This window comes from Peromyscus californicus, unplaced genomic scaffold (genome assembly GCF_007827085.1).
Source record: "Peromyscus californicus insignis strain IS unplaced genomic scaffold, ASM782708v3 Scaffold_4__1_contigs__length_199733344, whole genome shotgun sequence".
Lineage (NCBI taxonomy): Eukaryota > Metazoa > Chordata > Mammalia > Rodentia > Cricetidae > Peromyscus > Peromyscus californicus.
This window is the reverse complement of record NW_026294562.1, coordinates 162,645,715-162,662,214: the sequence shown is the minus strand read 5'-3', so window position 1 is coordinate 162,662,214 and position 16,500 is coordinate 162,645,715. Positions and strand designations below refer to the sequence as shown.

The 16,500-nt window shown below is 50.3% G+C and overlaps 1 protein-coding gene across 2 annotated transcripts; it reads left to right on the top strand.

Annotated features, from left to right (window-relative positions):
• The first annotated feature begins 3,600 nt into the window (after positions 1-3,600).
• Fbxo27 (F-box protein 27) lies at positions 3,601-11,174 on the top strand. Of its 2 annotated transcripts, none has more exons than XM_052762637.1 (6): positions 3,601-4,108; positions 4,466-4,846; positions 6,023-6,134; positions 6,216-6,311; positions 8,630-8,765; positions 10,199-11,174. In XM_052762637.1, the coding sequence occupies exons 2-6, from the start codon at positions 4,492-4,494 to the stop codon at positions 10,340-10,342; spliced, it is 843 nt and encodes a 280-aa protein (XP_052618597.1). In that variant the 5' UTR covers positions 3,601-4,108; positions 4,466-4,491; the 3' UTR covers positions 10,343-11,174. The 2 variants fall into 2 exon arrangements, with proteins under 2 accessions (XP_052618597.1, XP_052618596.1); XM_052762636.1 differs by lacking the exon at positions 3,601-4,108 and adding an exon at positions 4,134-4,255.
• Positions 11,175-16,500: the final 5,326 nt, after the last annotated feature.

Genomic DNA, 16,500 nt, shown 5'->3' with positions numbered 1-16,500 from the left:
GCATGCATGCATACACAGATGAGCAGGTATGTGTGGAGGCTGGAAGAGTTTGTTGGACTCCCTAGAGCTGGAGTTAAAGGTAGTTATATGTTAATCAATGTGAATGCTGGGAGTAAAACTCAAGTCTGTTGGAACAGCTTGCAAGATCTCTCAACCCTGAGCTCTCTCTCTCCTGCCCTCTGAGCTATCTCTCTAGCCCAGGACAAAAGTTTTCACTGCTGCCAGGCTGCCAGGCGCAAAGCCACCCAGGCAGGTGGGTGGGTGGGCAGGCAGGCTGGCGATGAACAGGTTTGTGGTGGAGAAATGAGAGAGAAGGAGACATGAGAGCAATTTGTGCACTTTGGAGAGAAGCAGAACAGAAGATGCCATGGTGGTGAGGAACAGGCTGAGAAGAGTGGCCTGTGCTGTCGCCAAGGACCATGCCTGGGTCCATGGCTCTACTCCAACCAGGGTCTGTGTTGATGTCCATGGCCTGTGTTGCCACCAAAAGCCCTGCATCTGGATGCTTGAGGTCTGGGCTGCCACCTGAGGCCACTCAGGGCCATGGTCACAGCTTGAGCTGCAGCCAAGGGCCATGTCTAGGTCCATGGCCCCACTGCAACCAGGGTTGGTGTTGATGTCCGTGGCCCATGTTACCACTGAGGGCCATACAGATGCTCAAGGTCTGGGCCACCACCTGAGGCCGTGTTGATGTCTGAGAACCATGCCACCGCTGCTGGGGGCCATACTGATCCGAGTGGCCTGCACTGCCACCCAAGGCCATGGTGATGTCCAGGCCTGAGCTGCAGCCAAGGCCATATCTAGTAGGTTCGTGGTCCTACTACAGCCAGGGTCAGTGTTACCACTGGGGACCATCAGAGTGGGAGCCCCAGAGGCCTGGGCACTGGAGAGCTGGTCTGGCCCCTCACTAGCTGCCTCAGCAGGAGAGCTGCCTCCCCCAACTGGCCACAGTGTTGTGGGCACAGGAGAGCTGTCCCCAACCCTTGGTGGTCCTGGGAAAACTGAGGCTCAACACCACCGGCCTCTGCAACCGTAGAGCTGATGCTCACCATATGTTGGGGAGAACTGGCCTTGATAGCTTGGACACAGGAGAGATAGCCCTGACCCTCACCTGGGAGGGTGGTCCCAGTGGAGGCCCGGACTGACTAACTTAGCTACCACCCAGGCCCACATCCAGGGCTTTGAACTGGCCTACCCCAACATCTACCCCATCTATGATCTGCCGGAGCCCCTGAAGGAACCGGTCCTGTAGAACCATAGCCCCTGGCTCTCCATGACTAGGGGTAACAGCAGGATGTCTTTCGTGAGGCAGAAGCCAAAGGCCTTGAATCAGACCTATAGCTCACTGCAATGAACATTTGCAAGTAAAGCTGCTTGGACGAAAGTGTGACTGTGTGATACACCGCAGCTCCCAAGGCCTCTGTGACAAATGAGTATGTGATGGAGAGTGGAGCAAGATGGAGGAGTGAAGTGTTGTGTTTTGTTTTAATTATTTTTATTGTTTTTATTTTTTCCTTCTCGTTTTTGGGGAGAGAGGCTACAAAGCTGGAAGGCAGACATGGAAAAACTGGGAAATGAGTGGGATTTGAGGGTATGATGTGAAATTCCCAAAGAATCAATTAAAAAAAAAATGTTAAAAAAAAAAAAAGCCCCAGGTCCCACATCTCTGTGAAAGGAGAGAATCAACTTCCACAAGCCGTCCTCTGGCCTCCATGAGCTTGTGGTTGTAAGCTGGGGCACAGTGTAACCACCAAACTAGACCACCCCATGGGTAGAAAGAAAGGTTTACTGGAGATCAAATTGCCAAGGCTACCCCGCTCCAGGGGTGAGGAGAAAAAGCAAAATGGTGTAAAAGGGAATGGACCTTATGTGACATCAGCAGGGTAGGGTCTTTAAGGTAGCACAGGTTGTTTGGATTGACCCAGAACTAGATGCCCTTGCCCAGGGTAGTTGACCTTTGGAATGATTAAAGGAGGTTCCCGGTGGGTGGCCCCCTGGTAAACAGAAACCCACCATTAGGCATCTGTTTACCCAACATCAATCCTTGTGTTTAGGACATTGTCACCAGCACTGCCATTTTGGGACAGCACTTTGGACCTAACAGTGTTGCCGTGATAAACACACACACACACACACACACACACATCCACACACCAGCATACATCACACATAAACATGCGTATATCAGTCAGGTGTGGTGTCACAGGCCTGTCTTCCTAGAACTAAGGCAGAAGCCATCTGAACTGCATAGTGACACTCTTTCTCAAAACCTGAGAGCTGGGGACAGATGCAGTTCAGTGGCCCCTGAGCAAGGCCTTGGGTTCGATACTCAGCATGGAAAAAAAAGATTTAAAAAGTTAATAAACCTTTGTGCTGAGAAGAAATGCAGCCAGCCCCTTAGTCAAGGCAGCCTCCTGTCATGATGAGGGGTCTTGTCCTCTCCACCCAGCCAGCAGGCTCTCGGCCAGGCCCCGGCCAGCACTGTTTTTCCACAGCATGGATCAATAACCTACTGAGTAATTCATCATGAGGAGTCTGACCATCATGGCTGATGCACCTTATGACATGTAAACACCCACTCACTAATTAACCACATCATTCTTTTCCACATTTACAGAGTTTGGGGGTTTGTAGAAGATTATTTTCTTTCTTTCTTTTTTTAATGACAGGGTCTCACTACATAGCCCTGGCTGGTCTGGAACTCACTCTGTAGACCAGGCTGGTCTGGAACTCACAGAGATCCTCCTGCCTCTGCCTCGAGAGCACTGAGACTAAAGGTATGTGCAACCACACCCACACCTGATTTTTTTTGTTTTTGTTTTTCCCACCCTGAAGGTTGAACCCAGGGCCTTTTCCACGGTTCTAAAGCTCTGTACCTCTGATCTGTATCTCTAGGACTCTATTTTCAGACAGGCTCTCACTAAATTGTCCAGGCAGGCCCAGAATGTAAGATTGTCTTGCCTCAGCCTCCAGGTAGCTGGGATCCACAGCAGGCCCAGGTAAGAATTTTTAATTCATTTCCCAACACACACACACACACACACACACACACACACACACACACACACACACACACGCTGCTTATTGTGTCTACTATACAGCAAGCTCACCGTGTGCAAGAACCAGGTCCAGCCCTACTTGCTGACATTTAATAGTGTGCACGTGACTCATTCATTTGCATGGGACAGAGCTGATACACTGGTTAAAAGACGCTGTAAACAGGGTATGGTGACACGTGCCTGTAATTCCACTACTCCAGAGGTAGAGGTTCAGTGTCGTGCTTGGCTACATAGTGAGTTCAAGGACAGCATGGGCTCTACCTGAGACTCAGTTGCAGAACAGGGCTGGAGAGATGACTTGGGTTAAGAGCACTGGCTGCTCTTCCAAGAGGGTCTGAGTTCAGTGCTTAGCATCCACACAGTTGCTCACAGCCATCCAGGTCCAGGGAATCCCAATGATGCCCTCCTGGCCTCCCCAGGCACCAGGCACACAAGTGGTGGAGACATAAACACAAGCAAAAACACTCATACAAATAATAAAAATTGAAAAGTGATATTTTAAATGCTGTCTTAGTGGTGCACGCCTTTAATCCCAGCACTCCTGAAGCAGAGGCAGGCAGGTCTCTTGTGAGTTTGCCTACACAGTGAGCTCCAGGCCAGCCAGGCCTACGAAGTGAGACCCTGTCTCAAAGGAGGGAAACAATTCTGATCCAGACCTACCTGCACCTACTAGTCACTTGGCCTCTGAGAACCTCCGTTTTCTCGCCTGTGGAGGCAGAGATGCTAACTTGGCAAAGTGAAACAGTAAACTTTAGCTGATGCTTTCGCTTGGGGGGCGGTTATTTTGGTCCTCTAGAGCCTGCCTTTTCCTGTAAAGCACGGATGATTATGTCTGACATTAAAGAAGACTGGTTCAATGCGCTTAGGGGTGGAGCCTTCCACTCGGATGTCTAGCCAAAATAATAGTTGTTGCCAGATGCCAGACATCTACTGCGGATTTAGGGTCATTCCAAGTGTCGGATTGTTGCGGAATTCCTAGGACTGTCCCAGAGCCCTGGCCTAGTCTGTATCACCAGGTGGATTCACACGGTGTCCTCAGCCGGAAGGAGGTGGGGTCTTGAACTAAAGGGCTGGGACTTTAGGAAATGAGAGAGACGAGCGAGTCTCAGACAAGTCCCATCTGGGAACAACCGCATTAGGCAGGACTAGGGCTATGAGGTCCTCCAGGCCGCGGAGGGGAGCTGGTAGAGGTGCTGGTGAGCGCCGGAGGGCTCGGGTGGGGTGGCAGCTGCGGGGGATGGGGCAGGGAGGCTTGGGGACCGCAAAGCGGCGAGAGACATAGGAGGCGGCGGGTGGCTTTGGGGCTAACAGTCTCGGGGTGCGCAGGCAGCTGCCAAGCGGGCCAGCGAAGGCTGCGCGTCGCGGAGGCTTCTGGTCACTGACCTCTAACCCCTTCCCTCCTGTAGTCCCAACCAGGAGGGGCGCGGGGACCATGGGTTCCTGGGCCTCCAGGGCCCGGGTCCCCACGCGGGAGCCCGACCCCCAGGAGACGCTGGACCTGAGCCGTCTACCCCCGGAGCTGCTCCTGGTGGTGCTGAGCCACGTGCCCCCGCGTACGCTGCTGCTGCACTGCCGCCGGGTGTGCCGCGCCTGGCGCGCCCTGGTGGATGGCCAGGCCTTGTGGCTGCTAATGCTGGCCCGCGACCGCAGCGCTGCCGGCCGCGCCCTGTTGTCGCTAGCCCGCCGCTGCCTGCCCCCGACCCGCGAAGACAGGCCCTGCCCGCTGGGCCAATTCTGCGTGCGAGGACCACTAGGTCGTAACCTCATCAGCAACCCCTGCGGCCAAGGTGAGGAGGCCCGGAAGTGCTGCGAGGGCGGGGCCCCGAGAGCATCGACCAGAAGGGATGAAGGGGGGGGGCGCGCAAGATGATCGATGCGCTCACGAAAGAGAACCTATGAGAGAGGATGAGGGGCGGAGTCACGAGACAATTGATGGACGGGGTGAGGGCGTGGCCATGAGGCAACCAATGGAAAAGGATGGGGGCGGGATCACAATGGACCAAATGGGAGAGTATGCGGGGCAGGGCCACAAGAGAACTGATGGGAAGTGCCGAGGGCAGGGGCCGCGAGGGAACCTGTGAGAGGGGCAAAAGCAGAGTCACAGGATGGGCGGAGCCTAAGGGACAAGCAGGAAGAGAAGCAGGTCTTCAGATGAAGCAGGGGGAGGGGGTAGAAGTGGAGTCACACTTAACCCAGAAAGAGTGACTGGAAGGACCTGACCAACCACAAGGGAGCTTGGGAGGGAACCGAACTCCATACCCTCTACCTGAGAGACGGGGTGCTCTAGGAGCTACCGATGAGCAGTTAAGATTGCTACATAAATATTTTTTATTTGATTGGCTTTTAAACTTTTAAATGTATTTTTATTAATGTGTATGTTGGAGGTCAAAAGAAAGACAGCTCCCCTGGAATTGGAGTTACAAGGAGACTGTGGCTTGGGAGCTGGGCACAGAATTCAGGTCCTCTGGAAGAGCAGCTCCTAGCTTTTCAACTATTTTAGTAGTTTTATTATTATTGTTATTATTATTATTATTATTATTATTTGCTGGCTGGAAAGATAGCGGTTAAGAGCACCCACTGCTCTTCCAAAAGACCTGAATTCAGTTCTTTGCATTCATATGGAGGCACACAACCATCCATAACTCCAGACCCAGGAGGTCCCACCTTCTATTCTAGCCTCTGTTTTGGCCTCCGAAGGCATCGGGCATACATATGGGGCACAGACATACATTTTTAACTTTTTAAAATTATTATTGTGTGTGCAAAAGGACTCGAGTGTCATGGCACCGGTGGGTGGTGGGGTCATAGGCCAACCTTGTGCAGTCAATTCTCTTATTTTTACACAAATTCTTAATTCTTTGCAGACTGTGACCAATGGGGGGGCACTTGAATTTGACAGCAATCCCAGTGCCTCAGTTTCCCTGGTGCAGTTACCCCACTTCAGCCTTATTTTCGCTTTACAGAAGGCCTGCGCAAGTGGATGGTGCAGCATGGTGGAGATGGCTGGGTGGTGGAGAAGAACAAGAGACCTGTGCCTGGGGCCCCCTCACAGACCTGCTTCGTGACCTCCTTCAGGTGACAGCCCCACTCCCCAAAGGCCAGAGCCCTTGTTGAGAAAGGCCTGCCTGTTCTCACGACCCTCTCCCACCCTCCTAGCTGGTGTTGCAAGAAGCAGGTGGTGGACCTGGAGGAGAAGGGTCTGTGGCCAGAGCTGCTGGACAGTGGTGGTGTGGAGATTGCTGTCTCTGACTGGTGAGTGTGGTGACAGGAAAGTCCTTTGCTCAACACTGGGGACCATGGCCATGGTACACTCTTATAATCCCAGCACTTGGGTCATGGGGAATCCCAGGACAGTGTAAATGAGCTTAAGGCCAGCAAAGGCTACATAGCAACACCTTGTCTAAACAAAACAAAACAAAACGGAAAACCTGAAATATAGTGAGTTCACGTGAAACACAGCTAGGGCTTTGTAAGTGTGAAAGTGTGGCCACAGTTTTGGAACCTTGATCACACGGCCTCTCTCCCAGGGGTGAAGTGTTAACAGCCTGAGAGTCGTGTGTGTGTGTGTGTGTGTGTGTGTGTGTGTGTGTGTGTGTGTGTGTGAAGATGCCTGGAGGGCGATCTTTGATTGGTGTGTAAAATGAATGAAAAATTTTTCTTAATAAAAAAAAAAGGGGCCAGGAGGTGGTAGCGCATGCTTTTAATCCCAGCACTCGGGAGGCAGAGGCAGGCGGATCTCTGTGAGTTCGAGGCCAGCCTGGTCTACAGCGCGAGATCCAAGAAAGGCGCAAAGCTACACAGAGAAACCCTGTCTCGAAAAACCAAAAAAAAAAAAAGCAGGGTGGGGGGGAAGATGCCTGGAACAGGACCAGCTCTATGTACAGAGTTTTTATTGGGCTTCATGGAATGCCTGACCGATTGACTGCTTGCCCATGTGGTTAACCACAGCCTCCGGGTGAGGCTAACTCACAGCCCTAAATTGCATTGTGGATCTTTCTAAAGTGGCCAGCTCTTTTTTTTTTTTTTTTTGGTTTTCCGAGACAGGGTTTCTCTGTGTAGCTTTGCACCTTTTCCTGGAACTCACTTGGTAGCCCAGGCTGGCCTCGAACTCACAGAGATCCACCTGCCTCTGCCTCCCGAGTGCTGGGATTAAAGGCGTGCGCCACCACCGCCCAGCAAGTGGCCAGCTCTTACCTAAGCCTATCTGTGGGCTTGGCTAGCCCTTGTTCTCAGTCTGGTAGACTATTTGGTATGACTGGAATCTCCAACAAAGACACTCCTGGCAGACATGGCTTCGAAAAGGCCTGGTATCATCTTCCCAAGACCATTTTATTGGGGACAGAGATAAGCACAGGAACTTGGGATCAAACCTAGGGCCTCATGCTTGCCAGGAAAAGCCTCCAACACTAAGCTACACATGCCAGGTCTCTTTTTGGTCTTACTTTGAGGCACAGTCTCACCAAGTTGCCCCGGCTGGCCTTGTCCTTGCAATACTCCATGTCAGCCTCTTTAACAACTGGAATTTACTTGCCCAAGCCAGCAGGCCCATCTCATAAGATCTGGGGATCAGGGCAGATTCAGTGTGTGTGCCTATGGTGGAGGGGAGAGGTCAGCCTAGTATCATTCCTCAGAAGCAGTCCACCTGTCTGCCTCCCCAGCTCTGGGGTTAAAAGCATGTATTATTCTCCCTGGCTGTAAGCAGTTTTTGTTGGGACTGCCAGCTAGCTCCCAAATAAACATACAGAGACTTAATATTAATTATAAATGCTCAGCTGATGCTTAGGCTTGTTACTAACCAGTTCTTAAAACTAAATTAACCCATACTTCTTGTCTGAGTTCTCCCACATGGCTCATGGCTTGTTACCCCATTTTCTACAAGTCTTGCTTCCTCTGCTTCTGGCTCCAGACCCCTGAGACTCCGCCCTTCCTCTTCCCAGCATTCTCTCTGTCCTGAAATCCTTCCTAGCTATGGGCCAATCAGGTTTTTATTAACCAATAAGAGCAATACATATTTACAATGAACAACAGGATTATTCCACAGCTCCTGGCTTTTTAGCCTTTTATTTTCTTCTGAGACGGTCTCCCTGTGTAGCCCTGGCTGACCTGGAACTTTCTGAAGGCCAGGCTGGCCTCAAACTCACAGAGATCTACTTGCCTCTGCCTCCAGAAAGTTTAAATTAAAGGCATGTGCCTCCACATCCGGCAACACCCAGCTTTTCTGGGTAAGAGGGTTCAAGACAGGGTTTCCCTGTGTATCCCTGGCTGTCCTGGAACTTGCTCTGCAGACCAGGCTGGCCTTGAACTTGGAGATCCACCTGCCTCTGCCTCCCAAGTGCTGGTATTAAAGAAGTGCTGGGTTTAAGGGCATGCACCACCACCCAGCTTAACATCCAGCTCTTACATGAGTTCTGGGGTTCAAATCCAAGTCCTCATCCATGTGTGGCAAGCACTTTCCTGACTTAGCCATCTTGCCAGTCCCAGAAGACCCTTTTGAGGAACTTAATTTGTACCCACAGGAGGCCAGACACCCAAAAAGACAGGTGACACATCCAGACCTCCCCTTCCCACAGGTGGGGTGCTCGTCATGACAGTGGCTGCAGGTACCGTCTCCTTGTCCAACTTCTTGATGCTCACCAGAATGTCCTAGATAAGTTCTCGGCTGTGCCAGACCCCATTGAACAATGGAACAACAACATCTACCTGCAGGTGAGCCTCTGACTGAAGAGGAGCCTCTCACTGGGAGAGGAAAGTGGGGTGGGGACTGTGATGGTCTCAACACCCCCAACTCTCTGTCTTTGTTTTTGTTTTAAGATTTATTTATTTATTATGTATACAGCATGTATGATCAAAAGAGGGCACCAGATCTCATTACAGATGGTTGTGAGCCACCATGTGGTTGCTGGGAATTGAACTCAGGACCTCTGGAAGAGCAGTCAGTGCTCTTAACCTCTGAGCCATCTCTCCAGCCCTCTGCTCTTTGTTTTTTAGTGTGTGTGTGTGTGTGTGTGTGTGTGTGTGTGTGTGTGTGTGTGTGTGTGTGTGGTGGGGGGGGACTGTACCTGTCCATGTCCATGTGTATGTGGAAGGCAGAGAGATTAATGTCATATGTCTTTCCATCACCCTTCGCCTTCATTTTTGAGACAGTATCTCTCACTGAACAAGGAGCTCATTGATTGGCTAGACTGATCTGCCGGTGAGTTGTGAGGCTCCACCTGTCTGCCCCCAGCACTAGAGTTACAGATGTACCACCACTGCCAGCTTGTATGTGGGTGCTGGGGATCCGAACTCAGGTCCATTATACTTGTGTGCAGGACTTTTATCAGCTGAGCTGTTTCCCTAGCCCTGCCCTGTCATGTCTTCTGAATCGGCGTGAAGAAAACTGGACTGGGCAATTCCAGCTGGAGTCTCTCCTCTTCTAAAAATCTCATTCAGATCGTGGCAGGAGCTGAAGGGCAGGCTGGGTAGTGGTGGGTGACCATGACAAGTGGCAGTCTGCCGACTCTGGAGCAGCCGTGATGTGAAGAATCACTGTTGATTTAGTTTCAAATTTCCTCCATGAGGTCTCTGGTCCAGTCTACACTGAGATTCCTCACATCATGGCCGCCCCAGGGCAGGCAGACTTTTCCATAGTGGTCAGGAGTCAGGGGCCAAGAGATGTAAGATTTAGCTGCTCTGCCTGTCCTGACCGAGCTTGGGAGGTTACTCAGTGAGACTGCTCAGGCTCATTTCTGCTGCTTTTTTTTCTTTTGAGACAAGGTCTCGTGTAGCTCACGCTGGTCTCATACTCACCTTGAGCTCCTTCATCTCCCAGATGCTGGCAATAATTGCAGATGTGCACAGCCACACTCAGAATCTCTGCCACATTCTTGCCGATAACCTCTATTATTTGGTTGGGTTTTTGTTTGTTTCTTTTTGAGACAGTTTCTTACTATATAACTACGCAGCCTAGACTGTCCTCTCTGACTTTCCATCCTCCTGCCTCAGTCACCCAACCCGTGATGACAGGGGCTTGTCGCTACACCTAGAGAACATGGCAAGATTTCAGAAGAAGAAGGGACGTAGGCAGTGACGTGGCCGCTGTCCTGGTAAGCACTGTCTGACGGGGGCTATGACACAAGACTGTCTCCTTCTACCTCCAGGTCACCCACGTGTTCTCCAACATCAGGAGAGGTGTCCGTTTTGTGTCTTTTGAACACTGGGGCCAGGACACACAGTTCTGGGCTGGCCACTATGGGGCCAGAGTGACCAACTCCAGTGTGATCGTGCAAGTCTGTCAGCCCTAGTCAAAGGCCTCCATCTTGGTAAGACAGCCTGACTGTGCCTTCCAGGAGCTGGGGCTGTTGACTGGAATTCTTCATGAATCAAGCATTCATACCTTCCTGGAACATGAAGCTCTAGGATCCAGTGGAGGGTCCTGCTTGGCCTTGTTTGCAGAGTCTTGAACACTGGACTCCTCCATCAGATCTGCCCATTGCTGCTGCTTGGGTAGAGCGAGGGTGCCCGGGTGCCCGGGTGCCCGGGTGCCTGACTGCATGCTCGTCTCAGAGAGGTCACAAGCTGCCTCTGTTTCAGCGTGATCCCTCACTGCCTGTCCTCAGTATTGATCCCCCAGCCTTTTTTAAGACAAGGTCTCATGTATCCAGTGGCTAAAAGCAAAAGGTAGCTTTAGACTCCTGACTTCGCCACCCAGGTGCTGGGATTACAGGCATGCACCAACACCACCCAGGTCTGTGGGGTGCTGGGATGAGTCCAGCACTCAGCAAGCCAGGCACACGTTTTACCAGTTAAGCAGCGTCCCCAGCATTGTCTTCCTATCACCTCCTGTTTCCGCCTCAGGGACTAGCTTTGTCCCTTTACTGAAGAGCTCCTACTCCCGTGTGAACCAAGCTTACATGGCTACACCCAGGTCTCCTCATTGAAGGGTGTGTCTGCCCACAGATTTTCTCCAAACAATGAGGAAATGCCTACAGCCCCGGCCCTGATCCTCAGGAACCTCTGAATTGTGTAGTATTTAAAGTTATTTATCATTTTCTCAACAGAGAGAGAATAATAATATACTGGCAATATCTGTCTGCCAATTGCACTGTAATAAATTATTTTGCCTAAACTGGTTCATATCTTTTTCTTTGTTTGTTTTATTGTTATTGTGTCTTTGAGACAGGTTCTCACTATGTAGCCCTGGCTAACCTGAAACTCACTGTGTCGATCAGGCTGGCCTCAACTGCCTCCACCTAGCTCTGCTTCTACCCCAGCCAAATGCTCGTGTGTGTGTGTGTGTGTGTGTGTGTGTGTGTGTGTGTGTGTGTGTGTGTGGTGTGTATGTATGTGTATGTGTGTATGTGTGTGTGAATGTGTGTGTGTCTCTGTGTGTGTGTGTGTGTACATGCTTTCTGTGCTTGGCGATGGTGCATGATTGCCCCTGCAGAGTACAACTTGAGGGAGTCCGTTCTTTCACAATATAGACCCCAGGGACCCAACTCAGGCCCTCTGGCTGGATGGCACACACCTTTACCCACTGAGCTATCTTAGCAGTTGTGAGCCGCCATATGGGTGCTCTGGAAGAGCAGCCAGTGCTCTTTACCTCTGATCCATCTCTCCAACCCCAGATTTCTTCTTTTTTTTTTTTTGGTTTTTCGAGACAGGGTTTCTTTGTGTAGCTTTGCGCCTCTCCTGGAACTCACTTGGTAGCCCAGGCTGGCCTCGAACTCACAAAGATCCGCCTGGCTCTGCCTCCCGAGTGCTGGGATTAAAGGCATGTGCCACAACCGCCCGGCCAACCCCAGATTTCTTACAGAAGTTGTTAATGCCACAGACAGACAGCAGCCTGATGGGGGCTCTGAGGACAGTTCAGGCCTGCATGGCTAACTTTGGCTTCCTTCTTCTGGGTTTCAGAGGAAAGGGGAAGTTCTGGACCTTGTAATTGATCCTGGGTTGTCAGTCAGGCTCTCTCTACATCAGCTGTGAGGTGGGTCAGGAGAGAATCTGGAAGAACGAGTTACCTTAGTTCTAGAAGCCAAACTATTATAGCTTCAGGAGCTGTCAAACTTCAACCAAATGAAGAGGCTTTACAGAATACCTACCTTTTGTAAGAGGTCACAAGGAAAGGTCACCACCGAACCAGATCACTCCATGTTTATTGGAGAGCAAACTGCCAAGGCTGTTTCCCCCCAGGTGGGGTGGCAGAGGTGGGAAAGCGAGGGTGGGATCTCTGAGTTGATACCGGCCCTTCTACATTGACCCAGAACTGGATGCCCTTGCCTTGGGCAGACCTTTGAGGGCAGGCAGAGTAAGGGAGGTCCTGGTAAACCCATCTTTAGGCTTTCTTTACTCAATCATAATCCCCCTGTTTACTAGTCAGAGTCCTTCTGTTCAGGACTTTGTCACCAGCACTGCCATTTTGGGGGGCCTGCTGTGGACCTTGCATGCCTAACAGTGGTCAGGTCCACAGTCTGTAGGGAGATGACTATAGTCTACAGCCCAGGGCACCGGGTCGCTGAGTTGTGACATCGGTACATTAAAATCAATGCATTTTGAATTACATTTTAGAATACTATGGGTTACAGGGACAGTGAGGCTGTGGAGAAAGCCTCATCACAATATTTGAAGAGTACGTGTTTTGGAGATTGTGGCTGAGGCAGCACCCACCCAAAAATTCAGGTGAGGTGGGATCTGCAGGAGCCCTGAGCACCACAGAGGGGAAGAGCATTTAGAGAACATAATCCCAGCATTTAGAGACAGGAGAATGAGAACTAAGGTCATGCTTGAGAGTTTGGGGCTAGTCTGCTCTACGTGAAACCCTGCTTCAAAAACAAAGATCTGAGGCCGGGCGGTGGTGGCACACGCCTTTAATCCCAGCACTCGGGAGGCAGAGGCAGGCGGATCTCTGTGAGTTCGAGGCCAGTCAGGTCTACAAAGTGAGTTCCAGGAAAGGCGCAAAACTACAGAGAAACCCTGTTTTGAAAAAAAACAAAAAAACAACAAAAAACAAACAAACAAACAAACAAAAAACAAAGATCTGAAACATATCAAAAAGGTTTCAGCCGGGCGGTGGTGGTGCACGCCTTTAATCCCAGCACTCGGGAGGCAGAGCCAGGCGGATCTCTGTGAGTTCGAGGCCAGCCTGGACTACCAAGTGAGTTCCAGGAAAGGCGCAAAGCTACACAGAGAAACCCTGTCTCGAAAAACCAAAAAAAAAAAAGAGTTTCACTCAGGACCCACGGTTCCTACCACCCAGCATGAGAGGGTATTGATCTCTAGTTGTTAGAAATAAGTTTGGGGTCACAAAGTAAAAGAGCACATCTCCAACTGAAGTGGCTGGACAAGGCAACCTTCACTCTACCAAGAGTGTGCTCCGAAGGTCGACACACAGGAAATACATCTGGTTTTTATTCTAATCCGGGTGGGTGGCTGTGTCTTTTCCCCATTGGCTGAGTCCCACTCACAGTCTTAGTTCAATTGGCTAGTCTGCAAAGAATCAGTGTGCAGAAAACGATGGAAAAGGCATCACTGCCCCAAGGAGAAAGGGGTCACCTGACTGTGGTGGTACTTTATTTGTGCTTTAATAAGTAAAGCTTGCCTGGAGGTCAGAGGAAAGAGCAAGCCATTTAAGTAAACAAAGAAGTTGACAATGGTAGCACACGCCCTTAATCCTATCACTTAGCAGACGGGATCTCTGTGTGTTCAAGGCCACACTGGAAACAGAGCCAGGTGTGGTGGCACATGCCTTAATTCCAACACTAGTTAACCATGGAGGTCTGGAGGTCTGTACAGACAGGCAGGAAGTGACAGAGCTGGGCAGGAAGAGTTATGTAGCTGGACAGAGAGGGCAAATCAGATGGCAGAACAGCAAGGCATATAGGTGTGGGTAGACAGGAAGTAACGCGCATTTGGAAGCTGAGGAGTTGGTGAGGTGAGGTTGGCTGTGGCTTTCCCTATTTCCCTGATCTCTAAGGCCTTCACTATATATTTTATTTAATGAGACCATTTAGAAATTCATCTACACCTGACCATCAGATCCCTGGAATGCAGCAGTGAGCTTTTGTGTAAACAACGGTTTCCCTGGGTGGCAGGATTAAAATATTAGCATAAAAGTCTTACAAGGTGTTGGGGCACATTTTTGAATTCCTTATCCTAAACACAAGTTCTATAGTACTTGATAGAAAAGACTGGTATTTGATATTTCTTACATTGTGACCCAGGAAACAATAAAAAAAATAACCATTCCAAGCATAGGCTGGGCATGGTGGCACACACAGGCCTTTAATCCTAGTATGTGAGAGACAGACAGATGGATCTCTGAGTTTCAGGTCCGCCAAGGCTACATACTGAGACCCTGTCACAAATAACAAAAAATATTTTTTAAATCCAAATTTGACTTCTACTAAATGCATATTCTTTTCCCATCATCATCAAGTCAGACTGAGGTTGGCAAGCATAGGGAATAGCTTAGAGACCTAGGACTCTACCTGGCCTGAACACACACTCTTCTTTTTCTAATGATCTATTTGGGAGCCTGTCTCCTTTACCTGCATGTACTATGCTCACATACCTGTCTCCAAAAATGTAGCTAGCTGTTTTGGACTCCGACCTGCATCCGGCTACATGAAAACCCTGCTGAAAAATGAGATAAGTTCTCCCCTAACCATCAAATCTAGTCAAATTTTATTCAGTTTACTCTCATTATGTTTGGGTAGAAGAATGGAAAAGTTGGTCCAGCCTGAACTAGTTTTGAGTGTTTGTGAAATAAGACAAACCTTGACCTCAGGTAAACTCTTAGAATATCTTATTTACCTTATTGGACATGCAGAGGTCAGAGCACAATTCTGAGTTGGTTTGCTGTAGAACACTTGACTAGAATTCTTCAGTGAGGGCCTGGGGTGTGGCTCAGTGGTAGAGCCTCTCCCTAGACTGCCCCAGTGAGGGGCTGGAGTGTGACTCAGTGGTAGAGCATCTGCCTAGAATCCCCCAGTGAGGGGCTGGGGCGTGGCTCAGTGGTAGAGCCCCTGCCTAGAATCCCCCAGTGAGGGGATGGGGCATGGCTCAGTGGTAGAGACCCTGCCTAGAATCCCCCAGTGAGGGACTGAGTTGTGACTCAGTGGTAGAGCCCCTGCCTAGAATCCCCCAGTGAGGGGCTGGGGTGTGACTCAGTGGTAGAGCCCCTGCCTAGAATCCCCCAGTGAGGGACTGGGGTGTGGCTCAGTGGTAGAGCCCCTGCCTAGAATCCCCCAGTGAGGGGCTGGGGCGTGGCTCAGTGGTCCCTAGGTTCAATCCCTAGCATTGGTGTGGGGAGTGAACCCTGATTAACTATGGCCTTTGTTGATAATGGTGTGTCAGTGGGTGAAAGGATAACGGCACTGGTTGTTCGGTGGGAGAGTCACAAACCATGGTTACCAGAGTTAGCATGGGCTTTATTAGAGAGAAGAGGGGATAGATTGATGAAGCCAGGCCTGGCAGAGAGAGAGAGAGAGAGGTGGGGGGATGGACATGGCGCCCCCTTATAAAGGCCAGGACGCAACTGTTCTCACAGGTCCACATGCAGAGATCACTCGGTCATGTCAGAGTGACTACGTGACTTCGTAACCATGGGACATGGGTCAGGCAGGACATATGACCTGGAAATGACTAGGGGGAGATGACTAAGTGTCCTGCTGGGCATGCAGGACCATGGGGCGTGGTTGGAATTCCTATCTGTGTGAGCCCAATAACTGCACTAAATGCAGCATCCTGGTGAGACATACTGATAATGGGGACAGTTACTGGTGTGGCAGCAGGGGTAGGTGGAAACTTAGGACAAACCCGAAACTGCTCTAAAACAATGAAGTCTAACACACAACATTAGAGTGAAGATCAACACAGGCAAAGTACTTTTCCAGACAAAAACAGAAAGTGCACGCAAGGGCCAGGAGAACAAGCGTCCTGGGAGGGGAAGGGTCGGGCGCCTGATTTTACCTGACTCATTAGCTAGCTCCATATTGCTCCTCAAAACTCCCAAAGTGGGGGGCTGGAGAGATGGCTCAGTGCTTAAGAGCATTGGCTGCTCTTCCTGAGGTCCTGAGTTCAATTCCCAGCAACCACATGGTGGCTCACAACCATCTGTAATGAGATCTGGTGCCCTCTTCTGGCCTGCAGACAGAACACTGTATGCATAATAAATCTAAAAAAAAAAATCTTAAAAAAAAAAAAAAAACAACTCCCAAAGTGAGTTTTCACACGGAGGTCGTCTCCCTGGCCCCACAGACACTCCAGACCACAATCGTAGTAAAAGTCCCATTTACGGAGATGTGCTTTCTACCTTTCGAAAGGCAACGTTCTGGCGCCACTGGCGTAGAAAGCAAGGGTGGTTTTTACACACGTTGTAATTTCTCAGCTTTCTCTGAGCAGATGGTCTCTAATGAGCATTGCAAAGTGGTTTTCTGGGGTAGTGGGGTGGAGTTTTTTTGTT